Source organism: Acipenser ruthenus, chromosome 5, assembly GCF_902713425.1.
Source record: "Acipenser ruthenus chromosome 5, fAciRut3.2 maternal haplotype, whole genome shotgun sequence".
Taxonomy (NCBI): domain Eukaryota; kingdom Metazoa; phylum Chordata; class Actinopteri; order Acipenseriformes; family Acipenseridae; genus Acipenser; species Acipenser ruthenus.
In genome coordinates, this window is record NC_081193.1 from 78,729,744 (window position 1) to 78,745,191 (window position 15,448).

The 15,448-nt window shown below is 42.3% G+C and overlaps 1 protein-coding gene across 3 annotated transcripts in view; it reads left to right on the top strand.

The window, feature by feature from the left end:
* Window positions 1-15,448, top strand: part of ptk2ba (protein tyrosine kinase 2 beta, a) — a 60,014-nt gene that overhangs the window by 34,783 nt on the left and 9,783 nt on the right. For 2 of the 3 annotated variants that reach the window (XM_034004512.3, XM_034004514.3), the window contains exons 10-21: window positions 1,194-1,295; window positions 2,003-2,120; window positions 5,753-5,795; window positions 6,788-6,834; window positions 7,246-7,290; window positions 7,688-7,785; window positions 8,067-8,148; window positions 8,710-8,810; window positions 9,264-9,379; window positions 9,900-10,000; window positions 10,708-10,797; window positions 11,612-11,816. In XM_034004512.3, coding sequence (XP_033860403.1) covers window positions 1,194-1,295; window positions 2,003-2,120; window positions 5,753-5,795; window positions 6,788-6,834; window positions 7,246-7,290; window positions 7,688-7,785; window positions 8,067-8,148; window positions 8,710-8,810; window positions 9,264-9,379; window positions 9,900-10,000; window positions 10,708-10,797; window positions 11,612-11,816 — 1,148 coding nt within the window. The remainder of the gene's footprint in view (window positions 1-1,193; window positions 1,296-2,002; window positions 2,121-5,752; window positions 5,796-6,787; window positions 6,835-7,245; window positions 7,291-7,687; window positions 7,786-8,066; window positions 8,149-8,709; window positions 8,811-9,263; window positions 9,380-9,899; window positions 10,001-10,707; window positions 10,798-11,611; window positions 11,817-15,448) is intronic. The other variant, XM_034004513.3, reaches the window with a different exon arrangement.

Sequence of the window (15,448 nt, forward strand, 5' to 3'; positions counted from 1 at the left end):
TTGGCTCACGGAAAGCCGCCCTCACGACGGTGAGACAGAAACAGATCAACCTCCAAGGCTGGGAGCGTCGAAGCTTCCCCCAAGGGAAACCTAGTGATAGAAAACGGTGTGCAGGCTTGCCCCCTGGCTCAGGGAGATACCGCCCTCTCGGAGACGAGACCGAACCAATCAGCCTCCAAGGCTGGGGAGCATGCCCCTCAGGGGGAACCTGCAGTGATAGAGATTGTTAAGATAGATTTGGCCGGGGGTCTCCTCTGACTCTCGGAGAACCTTCCTCTCGGAGGTTGAGGCCAGCTCGGCTGGGCCTAAGGTTGGGAAGTGAACCCCCCAAAAGAGGACACCCGGCTCCCTGCATCTGCTCCACCAATGCAAAAAAGAAAGAAGGGTCAGTAAAGAAACATAGGTGAATTAGTGACAATCAATACTGGAGGATTTGTTTTATTATTGGAGCCCACTCAGAGGTGAGGGTAACAAAGCATTGCCACTCTAGAATGAATGTAGACAGAATGAACACAGTGGTGAGTGTAAGGGGTGCGGCAGTAATGAACTATTTGAGTATGAATGAATGTGTTGCTACTAATTCTGGAGGCTGAACTGGTCAGCAACACTGAGGCGGCAGGCTTGGGATTGTACAAACAAGTAAGAGCACAGCAAAACAGCGGACAAAACACAGAGCTGGGCGGGCATAAGCAGACACCGTGAAGCCGAGAGAGGTATGGCAGAGCCCACCAAACAAAACGCATATAAATTAAAACAAACTAGGGTGAACCGTCCCATTCATTTCTCACAACCAAAGCATGGAAAAATGTAACAATGCAAGCGAAAGTCTGGCGAAGCACAGACGTCAGAAATGAAAACGACATGTGAGGGTTTGGCAATACGCAAATGCAAAAAGCATGACAGAGAATGAGTGTTCGACCCAGGGCTTAAATAGGGAGGTTAATTGATAGATTGGCTGGATGAACTAGAATGAATCAATAAAAAGATCAAAAGGTGACATCACAGAAATGTTTTAATGTGGAATATTTAATGTTCGATTAGGAAATTGGTTTCTGATTGCACCTTTAATGTTTGTTTTTTGTTTTATTTTTGTACTGTAATAATTTATTCATGTTTTACTTTCAGCCCTAAAATCATAAAAAAGTATCTTCTTTGGACTGTATTTGTTGGTAAACATCAAAATTATTTTCCAGCCCACTTGTTTAGCGGAGTTCCACCAGATTAAAAGCATCACGTATTCTACACTGGACGAAGGAAAGACCATGGTTCATCTGGACATAGCTGGAGCCAGACAGGTAAACCAACTGGTTTCAACTTCAAAACACAAAATGATGCGGGTAAAATTAACTGTGGGTGTGGGGGGGGGAGGGGGGGGGGGGGGGAGTGTGAGAGAGAGAGAACATGTTTTTATGAAACTGTTTTCAGGTGATTGGGCTCAACTCACAAAGCTTAATTCACAAAGATATTTACATCTGTTTTTTTTAAAATAAAAGAGTAGTGATCAACAGTTTTATTAATTTTTAAACTATATATATTATATTTTCATAAAAACAAATTATTGACAAAACAATATTAGGGTTTTGTTTTTAGGCTATTAAAGTGCTATTGATTGAAATACTTTTTGGTGTGTGTTAAGAATTATAAACAATATTTAACGTGTGAGTTTTTTTTTTTTAAACAAAAAATAGCAATGAAATATAAAAACATACCATCAAATACAATTGATACAGTATTTGTATTATATTTAAAACACTAATTTGAAGAAAAACATCAGGCATGGTGTCAGAAGACTATTGAATTCTACTGTGGATTTTTAGAAAACCAGTAAAAAGTAAAATGTGAATACTGGTATCTTAAATGATACTGTAAACTGAGCATGTAGGCAAGCTGAGCCACCAAGGTATACTGTACACATGTCTTACTTATATTAGCTAAAACAAGGTGTAATAGTATTGTACTAACTGCATTGGGTGTACTCTACATATTCTTCTGGTTTTAACAGCCCTTGTCCATTAAGACCTCCTCCTTGGCAATAGCAGAGAACATGGCTGACTTGATTGACGGTTACTGTCGGTTACAGAGTGGAGAGGTTAGCTCCCTGATTGTCAGACAGAATAAAGGTAAGATAGTCCTGGTGCTAGACTGGCCACCTGAACGCAATGCCTGCCATTCTGAATCTAACACCAAACAGCTTTTATTTCTTGATCTATTTTCATAGCAGCAACTAAGGATGAGGGAACCAGTTCAGGTGTCTGGTCATTTCACTGAAAAACAATTAAGGTACACATCATAGTGATAATACATACTCAAAAGTACTTGACTGTCATTTGCTTACGGTCAATGATTGCATACACTGCTTCAATGAAAAAGACACCAGCTGCATTAAAGATCGGAAATAAAGATTGTTCTGTCCTGTACAAGAAAGGGACATTTCATGTGTCTGTTGTTATTTTTACATATATTTGTGTTTTTATTTTGTTTGATAAATGAAGTTTATAACTTCTGTTCAGGGGTATGGACAAACCGTCATTCGCTACGTCATTCAGTTATCACCTATTCATGTCCTACTGGTTAATCATCACTATTATAAATACCCTGTGTACTCACCCCGCACTTTGCTTTTGTTTAGTTTTTGCAAACCCACCTCCCGTCCCCTGTCTCCCTCTTCCATTACTCTTATTCTCAAAGCTATGGGGGAGGGGGTCTCCTGCCTCGTCCAACGGCCAGGCACGAGATCTTCAATCCAGATAGGTGAAATGCCAAATTTGTTTAGTTTCATTCCTTGCATAGTGCATCAATAAAATACTTTGTTTATAACTAATCAATAGTGTTGTGGGGTTTGTCCTGAACTGCTGAATTCACTAATGGTGAAAATAGAATGTCTTTAAAAGTGGGTCTTAAAAACATTTAATGTTGTACAATTTAGCATGTACTGTTTTTCAGGTAAGCGTTTACCTGTGGAAATATTTAGGAACATTTGTTGTATAGAGAAAATTATCGATTTTGAATGTGACAACGCTAAGATCGATACAGCACAATGGCATTGTCAAGGATTTCCATTTGCTGGAGTCCACTTATATTTCCCCACACACTTCTTTGATTAGAGCTTTGTTTCAAAGCTGGTCGCTGTAAAGGGAGGGTGTTTTGCAGCTTGGAGGACCATGTCATTACTGTATATGTAGAAAGAGACTGACTCCTGATTTAGAAAAGCCAGCAGTGAGTGTAAGTCTTCTGAATGCTGTACTCTGTTACACAAGGCTGTATACTGTACAGGCAAAAGCTGCAGGACACCATTAACTGAAATATTATCTATAGTAGTGGTCAAAATACAATAGTTTACTATTTGTACAGTATAAATAAAATAAAATAATGTTGAATAGTTGAAATCATGGGCTACCATTGCTAAATACACACAGTACAGTATGTTGCGTTCTGTGTGAAAAGATCACTGGCAGCTCATTTGATTGCATTCTCTATCTAACACACAACTGTGGCTAAACGTTTTGCACCAACCTATAGAATTAAGAAATTTTGCTTCATAAAGGCGAATGAAACCTTCTGAATAATTTTACGTTAACATCATGAATTGCATACCGCATTGTAGTTTTCCATATACTTGATGAAAAAAATGACAAAAATTAAAAAACGTGACATTTCGAAATCTAACATGAAACACTGTACTACTGTTATGGCTTTGGGTAGACTTTTGCGTTATCATTTTGTAGTTTCTTTGATTACATGATGTTAAAATATCTAAATTAAGTTCATATATATATATTTGTTTAATTATGTCTCAATCCTAAAATTCTAGGTGATGCCAAACTTTTGGCCATAGCTGTGGATAACATAGAGTAACAGGAGAGCTTAATCACATGTTTTGCTGGGATCTAATCACCACAATTGTAAATGGTGTAGAAGGATGATCATTAACTGATCACACTTCTGGAATGCAGCCAGTCTGTGCAGTCCCTGCATTCCAGGGGCTGCTGGAGACATTGTGAAATGGTTTGTGGTGTCTGTGACATTTTTTGGAAGCATGTTGTGGGTTTTCAGATCACCCTGCTTAGGTTTCTAGTGGACACGCACACACTGAATATAGCAGCCTTAAAGTGTTTAGACTTCTGCTAACAGGAAACCGCAGCGAACGAGAAGTGGAAATATTGGTCAGCACACAACGAGCCCCAGTCTTGATAGCAGCGGCATTAATAGGCAATCTAAAGAAAGGATAGCTCAGATTAAGACTGAAAACTGGTCTTGCTCAAGTCAAGAAGAGAGAACCAACGGCCATATGTAGTATATATTGTAACTATAAACATAGAATGTCTGTAGTTATTGGATGTGCTTCTGGGTCAAACAAGTTGTAATTTGAGATTTATAAGCGAGAACGTCTTTATAGGACTAGATGTTACACCTGTAATAACTAAGGGTTGAACACATTTTTCTTGCCTCTCGTTAGTGGTACAGCAACCTCGCAGGCCCTCCATTACTTGTATGCTTATCATTTTGTTTTCCAGATTGGTGAAGCCCATTGTTCCTACTGCAACACTAGTTCACTTCCTGTGTTACGAGTAATAGGACCCCACTGGAGCCATACCGGTGTTCTGTGCTCCCCATTTGAAATGGGGCTGTGCTGTATTACATGCAACAAAGATCATGAGATAGAGAAAACCAAGTACTTCAGACCCCTAATAAAAATATACTCAGTCAACCATTCGTTAGATAGCATATAGCTGCTTCTGTTATTATACTTCACTGGGGATGATGTGAATGAAGGGGACATACTGTAATGGAGGTGACATATAAAAATGTTACATTTTTCCTTAAATCTGGAGAATTGTTCAATTGTCATGAAACCTGATATTAACATTATTTAGTTTAAGTTATTAAGTATATCAGAAACTGGGGACATATTGAGGTGTCTGTCTGCCTGTCCGTTCAACCATCTGTCTGTATGTCACACATTTTTGTGGCTATCTGGAGAATCACTTATCAATTTGTAATTAAACATCTAAATTGATGTATATTACTGACATACTTGTTAGTTGTTAGTTTATGAAATCAAAAACGACAGTATAGAACTAAATGAATTACACAACATCATAAGCTAAGATTGACATTTAAATAAAAACAAATGGTAGCCATGCCGTCAGAAACTACCTACACATAGATGTTTACAAACCCATTCCACTGTCTTTAGAAAGGTATGTTGAAGATACTGATCAGTATAGCTGGAGCTTGCTCTATGGTGAAGGAGAATAGTAAACTGTATATCACATATTGCAGCGCACAACATAAAACTGAGCAGGAAACCCAAACTCTCTAAAGTATGGCTCAGTATGAACACTGTGTCTATTTTTATAGGGGCGGTTATATGTCATTCAAGCCACAGTGGCAGGCTTTTGAGTAGCAAATGTTTTTGCCTGAATATTTACTTTTTTGTCACTGTTTCTTTTTAAACATTTTGTGGTCAGTTCTCACGTGAAGCTACTTTTGATGACTTTTTTAATTGAACCCTCCAGTGACAGTGATTTTAATTATTTTTTTGAAATTGCTGAACCTGTTTATGTGAACTCTATGAGTTACGGGAAATTGCCATGCTAAGACTGAGTGAATGTATGCCTTATAAAGTATAGCGTTATGAAGCATAAAGAAACTGCACATGGCACAATCACACACACAGGGACACACGGGAGGTTGCAGGGTTGACATGGGAAGTCAGACTGTAATTGAGTTCATTTCTTTTATTTTGCAGACAAAGATAAACGACTTTCTCTCCCTGGAATCCCCACGTATGTGTATGTTTTATTCTCTTGCTTTGTGTTTACATGTTATTAATGTAATTGCATATATGTAGATGCTGTAACTATTTGCAAAAATACTTTGATATAACGGTACTGTATCATATACTTGGTACCAGTATCCAAGGGTTTTGGATCATCCCAGTGTCTTTGGACAAATTGATGAAGCGAATTGGTCACGCATGCTGACCAAGATCAATATGTTGTCCCTTCACTGACCGTTTATTACAGAGGAATACTGTTATGCTGTTGCTCTTTTGTATGTGAATATCTTTATAACTGAAGACCAGTCATTTGGACTGCATATGTGGGCTCTGATTTTAGAGTTAAACCAGACAGATGTGGATTTTTTTTTTTTTTTTTAAATTAGGATTAAACTCTATTACACTCAAAAATGATGACACTAATTTAATTACTAACCCTGAGAGGTCGCTTCACCACTGCTGCGTAGCCATTATAAAATCAAGGAAACTCTCTTAAACATAGATCCTTTTTTGTAAATAAAGTAAATATAGTTGTGCTTTTTATAAGGTCTGTTAAAGATGTCTAAGCTTTTGGTGTTTTACTTGTAAAGAGTATTAAAAATAAGGTTCAAAGGGGTCCTCAAAGGTCTCCCCTGGTCTAGACACAACATCACAATGACTCTGCCGATATTTACGGAGGTAAAATGGGCAGGGACAACCACAACCACAATCTTCACACTTATATAGTGTCTTTCACAGCTGAACCCCAGTATATGTGTGTACACTGTCAAGAATTCTCGCAACATACTCTTTTTATTTATATATATGCTCTGAGCACACTCTTAAACTCAGGGGAGACGTTCAGGAGGACATAAAGATGTTTCAAACTCCTGTAAAAATTAATTCACTTTAAAAAGGTTTTGTGAATAGAGCCTAATATCTCACGAAGCAAGAACTCAAACCCATTGCAGCAGGTTTTGTCGATACCTGATTGTCGATACCCCAATGTCTTTTTGTCCCTGTCAGAAATGAAGGCGACAGAAATTCCAGAGATTTTCAAAGACAAAGCTTTGGTAAGTGACACAGTTTGATATCCACACATTATTTAAGCAACCATTTGAATTCCACTGGTCTATTTTAATGATCAACTACCACTCTTAAATGCCATATTAATCCTGCTAGCGTTTCCCCCCAGTGAAGACCTAATTACAATCAACACATATCATATGTGAAATGAGGTGTGTACAAAAATCAGGTTTATGCATTTTAAGATGGTGACATTAAGATCCACCGTTGTTCATATCATTAAAATTGACTGCTTTATGTGGGAGTTCATATTATGTAAAGGCAAATCATAAACAGGAAAGTCCTCACAACAGGAGTGAAAGACCACTTTTGTATATTAGATACAGATGTTGTTTTACAAAAGATAAGTTTCAAGCCACTTCTTTGGATGATCCTCAGTTTTCTTTTCTGTTTAACAGGGTCTGATATTTATGCAGAAATACCAGATGAAATGTCAAAGTCTGGTAAGAAAAACGTAGATTTTTTATATCATCCACATTTGATCAAATTGCTACTGTTGTTGCTGTTTTCATTCTTACATCTGGTGTTTTTAAATGTATGAGGCTAATTTTAAATCTACATAATCACCACCCTGGTTCTTGATAGCAGCAACCACACATGTGCTGTGCTTTACATTCACCACGTATGTTGAACTTCAACATATATCCGAGAATAAAAGGAGCCAACAAGCTGTATAAAGATGTGATATCTACAAAAAGGGATGCGTTTCAAAAAAGGGTTAGCTTTTCTATACCATTTTTTATGCTAAATCTGTAGTCACAGTAGTTTCTCCCCTCTAACTTGACTCGATTTGACTATCATGTTTGTATAACTCTTTCCTCTTATGTTCCTTTGCTGTAGTTATAAAATACGGCCTCTCCCGAGATGATATAGTCCTGGGGAGGATTCTAGGAGAAGGATTCTTTGGAGAGGTGCACGATGGGGTTTATAAAACCAAAGTAAGTAGGAAGAGACGCGTGAGCTGTGTAAGCACTTTATCATGGTTTTCTCCATCTCGCTTCTTCATTGTGATCATCAAGGTCCAACACAGCTTGCATTTTTGGCTGCCGTGTACACAGACTAAAAAAGTAAAGGAGTATTTTATTCATTTAAATGCAGTAAATGATTGTATTTCTTTTACTGAGGGTGGTGGTCAGTCCAGTGTGTTTAACTCCTAGCATGAGCCTGTTGAGGGGTCTGTTCAACACCACAGCCCTCACTGTATTCGTTTGCTTTGTAGAAAGGGGAGAGGATATCGGTGGCCGTGAAGACGTGTAAGGACTGTTCTCCTGATGTCAAGGAGAAGTTCATGAGTGAAGCAGGTATGTAGGGGTGGCGCTGGAGAAAATCTGAAAAACCACATCAAGCATTTCATGTAGAACCCTTTAAGGTAAAACTACAAAACTATGTACAATAACTTTTTCAGTCAAACTTTATTTTAACAACTAACTGTTAACAAATGTTGTTCATGGTTAGTCAATATATATTTTAAGTCACATCCCCCTCGGAATCTATTAGCAGTAACTACACTTATGTCATCAAGAGTGTCTCACACTCTTAATGTCAGTGACAAAGAATGATAAATGTTAAAACCACAACAGAATCTACATAACAGATTATATATCTTAATATCAGCATTTAATTTTTTTTAAATTTAGATTTCATTAAGTATTAAATGTTTTTAAAGGTGTTCAGTGGCTACCTCCTGTTCAAGTTCGCTTGTGTCCTGACACATCGAAGAGAAATACACTCTTTAACACATTTAGTAACCTGTTTATAAGCTTCATAAAAAAGGTCAGCTAGAAATGTCCATCAAACATCAGGCCCATATTTAACCCCAAGGTAGCAGTGGTAACATTTCTCCTGTGGCTGCTTGGTTTCAGTCATCATGAAAACTCTGGACCACCCGCACATAGTGAGGTTGATAGGAATCATTGAAGAGGACCCAGTGTGGATTGTCATGGAACTTTACAAATACGGAGAGGTAAGTGTCATGGAGACACTGCATTTTACAGAGGCCTTTAAACTTTATGACCTCTGAATTTGCACACTATTTCTTTTTTTATCTGTTTATTATCCTGTAATATCTGTTATTAATCATCATACGGTTCTATATAAATACACATTCTCACAGGGCACTATTTTATTAGTTACAGTTGTGTTGTCATTTTGCAAATATACTGTACTTGATCAACCAATACCCTACAGGGATAAACCACAGCTGGATTTTATTCCAACATTTTACATATTGCATTAACCCCCTATTGTAAGGTTAACCCCATCAGAACCAAGATTAGGTGGTGTAAAAATAAAATCTAGTGTCCCAGCACGGATAAATCGAAAATGATATATTGTTCAAGTGAAAGTGATGCATCAAAGTGAAAGCGATATATTGTTACCTAGTCCCCCAGCCTAACGCCCTCTCTTTCCCACTCAGCTTGGACACTACCTTGTTGAGAACAAGAATGCGTTGAGGACTGTGACTCTCGTCCTCTACTCCCTGCAGATCTGCAAAGCACTAGCCTACCTCGAGGGAGTTAACATGGTGCACAGGTAGGAAACCGAATGCCAACTCTCACAAACCGCTGGTGCCTAGACATAAACCGAAAATGTCTTGTTGCTTGTTAAAAAGTTTGCTTTATAATGTGTTCACTAGTGTAGGGGAGGGGGGTTGGGGTGAGTCCTGTGATTGAGAGCTTGCCAATTCTAGCTGGGGATCAATGCATAGGCCTTTGCACTTCGAAGGGCTAGGAATAAAACTCATCTGTGACTGGTTCACCACACTGCACCACAGTGACCCCAGCTGATCAGGCTCCAGACAGTCAGAAAGAGACCAGTCAGGCTGAGCCTTGTCTTTAGGGTTCAGTAACTTGCCAGAAGCCACTGCTTGCTTTGTTGGGTGATAAAAGGAGATCTTCATTGCACTGGTGAGTTGGGGGTAAAATAAATGTTTGTTCAACTCTGGTCAAGCCAACCTGCTTAAAGTTTGGTTATTAATTATTTTGTGATTCCATGAATACCCTTACATGTGATGCATTCTTTTTAATTGAAAGAGGTTTCCTTGTTTTCACAGGGACATTGCAGTAAGGAACATTTTAGTTGCAGCCCCAGACTGTGTGAAGCTGGGGGATTTCGGCTTGTCGCGGTATTTGGAGGAAGAAGAGTATTATAAAGGTGGGAACTGGACATATCTTAAATCCCATGTGCTCTGGCATTGCCTTTGACGATCATTTGTCTCTACCTGCTCTATAGTATAGTATAGTATAGTATAGTATAGTATAGTATAGTATAATGTAGTAAAGTATAGTTTCGTATTAAGCAGGTACAACCCCCAAGAGTTGAAAGGCAACAGCCTCGGATGAGGAAATCAAGGATAATGTCTGTATAGAGGATGAGCCAAACCTAGTTACAGGCCACTGTAAAACAAAAATGTTTAAAATTGCACACAGGAGCAACTTAATTCAGAACCACTCAACATGATTATTATTATTATTATTTGTTTATTTAGCAGACGCCTTTATCCAAGGCAACTTACAGAGACTAGGGTGTGTGAACTATGCATCAGCTGCAGAGTCACCTACAATTACGTCTCACCCGAAAGACGGAGCACAAGGAGGTTAAGTGACTTGCTCAGGGTCACACAATGAGTCAGTGGCTGAGGTGGGATTTGAACCGAGGACCTCCTGGTTACAAGCCCATTTCTTTAACCACTGGACCACACAGCCTCCTATTACAAACAAAAGGGTAACAAATACACACATTAAATGACAAAGCAGTATGTTAAGTTATGTAGTGTAACTTAAGAATAATACAGATGACTGTATCAGTGAAGCTCCCCTTGCACAGCGCACTGAGCTCATTGCCCTTGTCTCTGTGTGCAGCCTCTGTAACCCGCCTGCCTATCAAGTGGATGGCTCCTGAATCTATCAACTTCAGGCGCTTCACCTCGGCCAGTGATGTCTGGATGTTTGGTAAGTTTGCCCCTTTCGTTCGTTTGTTCATTTGTTAATCTTTCTTTCTTGTCTGGGTCCGTTGCTTAACATTGGGACTGAGACCAGTATAAAAATGACTAATAGGGGTGTACACTGTAACAACCTGCCCTGCACATTCAAGTTCAAAATGTTGACAAGAGAACAAAAAAAAAAAGAAGCATGTTCAGAATTTTTGAAGAACAATATATGTGTTGTGAATCCCACTACTAATACACACACCCCAATCACAGGCATAAGAACATAAAAACATTAGAAAGGTTACAGACGAGAGGAGATAGAAAATAAGTATTCAATGGCTGAGTTATTGCAGGAAAAGTACTACTGGACAGTTTTAAATCTAAAGACAAATCCAGCAAACTATATATATATATATATACAAGAAATCCCTCTCCTCCTCATGGGACCTCGGTGAAACTTTTTTCTCTGCAGCAAAACCTCAGGGTTTATATAGGGTGTCAGAAGTGAAATGCTGTTCGCCACCTAGTGGTGGAGATCAGTATTACAGCACATTAATACAAATACACAATAACCAACAGGCATGAAAAAGAAACATAGAATTAGCTCTGGGCTTTAGACTTAACAGTGCATTTACCCTTTCCATATTAATAATTTGTATTCTCAATGGCTAGCTTTATGTGATGATGTCACAACACTGAGGTGTACACTAGTAATCATCTTGGCTGACCATGTTGAGCACTATGGCAGGTTTTTCTAATTCTTCGCCCAGCTCCTGTTTATAAACCTGCTGCGGTTCTGTTTTAACAATGTCTCCTGGCTGCTCTGATTCCTCCAGCGGTGTGTATGTGGGAGATCATGAGCACAGGGAAGCAGCCTTTCTTCTGGCTGGAGAACAAGGATGTGATCGCCCAACTGGAACAGGGGATCCGACTCCCCAAACCTGAAGCATGCCCCCCCACCCTGTACACCCTGATGACCCGCTGCTGGACCTATGACCCCAGAGAGAGGCTGAAGTTCACTGAGCTTGTCTGTAAACTCAGGTACACGCCCCCTTCTAGTTCCCTTAGCTTGTATGCCAACATTGTTCTTCTAAATATTATTATTATTATTATTATTATTTATTTCTTAGCAGACGCCCTTATCCAGGGCGACTTACAATCGCAAGCAAATACAAATACATTCAAGTGTTACAATATAAGTCATACAATAAGAACAAGAAATACAATAATTCTCAAGTGTGACAAACCACAATTCAATAATACAGCAGATAATAGTGAAAGTTACATCAGGATATGATTAAGTAGTGATAGTTACATCAGGATATGATTAAGTACAAAATACTACAGATTAAACACTTGGGAGATTACAATATTCTGAGGTACAGGATTAAATGCAGTAAAATAGGGGGCAGATAAGAGCAAAATAAAGCATATTTAAATGAAGGGTGATAGTGTCCCAGGATACAACAGAGGAGTTCTACAGGTGCTGTTTGAAGAGGTGAGTCTTAAGGAGGCGCCGGAATGTGGTCAGGGACTGGGCAGTCCTGACATCTGTAGGAAGGTCGTTCCACCACTGCGGAGCAAGGGTGGAGAAGGAGCGGGCTCGGGAGGCAGGGGAGCGTAGCGGAGGTAGAGCCAGTCTTCTAGTGCAGGCGGAGCGGAGAGGTCGAGTGGGGGTGTAGGGAGAGATGAGGGTCTGGAGGTAGCTGGGTGCAGTCTGATCAAGGCATCTGTAGGCTAGTACAAGAGTCTTGAACTGGATGCGAGCGGTGATCGGGAGCCAGTGGAGCGAGCGGAGTAGTGGAGTAGCGTGGGCGAAGCGAGGTAGAGAGAACACCAGGCGAGCAGCAGAGTTCTGGATGAGCTGGAGCGGACGGGTGGCGGACGCAGGGAGGCCAGCCAGGAGGGAGTTGCAGTAGTCTAGGCGGGAGAGTACCAGGGCCTGGACCAGGAGCTGGGTAGCATAGTTGGTGAGGAAGGGTCGGATTCTTCGGATGTTGCTCAGGAAGAATCTGCAAGTGCGTGCCAGAGTGGAGATGTGCTGGGAATAAGAGAGGCAGGGGTCCAGGGTGACTCCAAGGTTTTTAGCTGAGGAAGAGGGAGAGAGTGTGGTAGATTCCAGAGGAACAGAGATAGAGAGATCAGAGGAGGGGGAGGAGGAGGGAAAGAAAAGGAGGTCAGATTTAGAGAGGTTGAGTTTGAGGTGATGCGAGTGCATCCAGGAGGAAATAGCAGACAGACAGGTAGAGATACGGGAGGAGATGGTGGAGTCAGAGGTGGGGAAGGAGAGGAAAATCTGAGCATCATCAGCATAGAAATGGTATGAGAAACCATAGGATGCGATGAGGGGGCCCAGGGAGCGGGTGTAGAGAGAGAACAGGAGAGGACCCAAGACTGACCCTTGGGGGACTCCAGTCAAGAGAGGGTGAGGTGTGGAGGTTGCTCCACGCCAGGTTACCTGGTAAGTGCGGTTGGAGAGGTAGGAGGAGAACCAGGCCAGAGCAGTGCCAGAGATCCCCAGGTCAGCAAGAGATGATAGTAGAATAGAGTGATCAACAGTGTCAAAGGCAGCAGAGAGGTCGAGGAGAATTAGGACAGAGGAGAGAGAGGCAGCTCGGGCACACTTAAGTGAGTTGGTGACAGAGAGAAGGGCGGTTTCAGTGGAGTGAGCAGAGCGGAAGCCAGATTGGAGAGGGTCAAGCAGAGAGTGGTTGGACAGGAAAGCAGAGAGCTGGCGGTGTACAGTCCGCTCGAGGGTTTTGGAGAGGAAGGGTAGGAGGGAGACAGGACGGTAGCTCTGGAGGGAGGTGGGGTCGAGGGTAGGTTTTTTGAGGAGGGGAGTGATAGAGGCTTTTTTGAAGGCAGAGGGGAAGATGCCAGAAAGTAGAGAGGTGTTGAGGAGGGAGGAGATGAAGGGGAGTAGAGCAGGAGCAGCAGCTTGAAAGAGGTGAGTGGGGAGGGGGTCCAAGGCACACGTGGTGGGTTTGTGACCCTGGAGCAGGGAGGAGAGGTCAGAGTCTGAGAGGGGCAAGAAGGTGGAGAGGGAGGGCGAGTTAGTAGGGGATGTAGTGGGTGTAGGGGTTGGAGCAGGAGGGGGTGCGGGGGAGGGAGAGGTGTTAAAGAGTTTGCGGATATCTGAGATTTTAGAAGAGAAGAAGGAGGCAAAGTCGTCAGGGGAGATAGAGGAGGGAGGAGGAGGGGGGGGAGGGTTTAGGAGGGAGGAGAGGTAGAGAATAGTTTACGTGGGTTGTTAGTGGAGGCTTGGATTACAGATTGGAAATAAGCACATTTAGCAGAGGAGAGAGTAGAGGAGAAGGAGGAGAGAAGAGTGCGGTAAAGGTCTAGGGCAGCAGGGAGTTTGGTTCTCTTCCATTTCTTTTCAGCAGATCGCAGTGTGATTCTTGCCGAGCGGAGCACAGAGGAGAGCCAGGGATGGGGAGGGGAGGGGCGAGCGGGTCGGGAGGTGAGGGGACAGAGGGAGTCGAGGGAGGAGGTGAGTGAGGAGAAGAGGGTGGAGGTAGCAGAGTCTACGGAGAGTTGTGAAAAGGAGTCGATAGGAGGGAGGTGAGAGAGAGCAGTGGAGGCAAGGACAGAGGGGGAGAGAGAGCGGAGGTTACGGCGAGAGGTGACAGTGGGGGTAGGAGGAGCAGGGAGAGGGGGGAGAGACAGAGAAAAAGAGATGAAATAGTGATCAGAGAGGTCCAGGGGGGTGACAGAGAGGTTGGAGGGGCAGCAGGCCCTGGAGAAGGTGAGGTCCAGTTGACGGCCAGCTTTGTGGGTAGGAGGGGACGGAGAGAGACAGAAGTCGAAGGAGTGAAGGAGAGGGAGGAATCCAGCAGAGTGGCTGGGGTTGGAGAGATGGATGTTGAAGTCACCCAACAGGACAGTCGGGGTAGACAGAGAGGGGAGGGAGGAGAGTAGATAGTCGAGTTCATCCAGAAAGTGAGTGAGAGGCCCAGGGGGGCGGTACAAAACAATGAGCAGGAGTTGACAGGGAGAGGTTAGTTGGACTGCATGAAATTCAAAGGTAGTGACAGAGAGGGAGGTGAGATCAGAGGGGACAGAAAAGAGTAAGGAGGGAGAGAGGAGAAGACCCGTCCCACCTCCCCGTCCGGTGAGACGCGGGGTATGGGACAGGACGTAGAGAGAGGACAGGGCAGCAGGAGTAACAGTGTTATCAGGGGACAGCCAGGTTTCAGTGAGAGCAAGGAAATCGAGCGAGAGGTGGGAGGCAAAGGCAGAGATGAAATCAGCTTTGTTAGCAGAAGAGTGACAGTTCCAGAGTGCACCAGAGAGTGTGCGGGAGGGGGGGAGAGGCAGAGAAATGAGGTTAGAGGGGTTGGAGGAGCAACAGCGGAGGGAGGGCAGAGGACGAGGACGGGAGGACAGAACAGGGATGTGAGAGACAGTCATAGCAGGACAAGCAAGACAAAAGGCACAGTAGGAGCAGTGGGGTGGAGGATACAGACCTGACTAGTAGATGGCTTCTTCCAGAGCGCTGGGAGGTTCGGATCTATTCGACCAGTGTCTTAGCGCAGGCCTCCTCTTGCTGGACTCCCACAGCTAGACTCCCGGCTCTTTTGTTGAGGCTCTTCTGTTGGCTGGCGCTTCGTGCTGGCGCTAAAATAAGCTGCTTAAATAAGTATAAACATAAAACACATACAGCTACACTG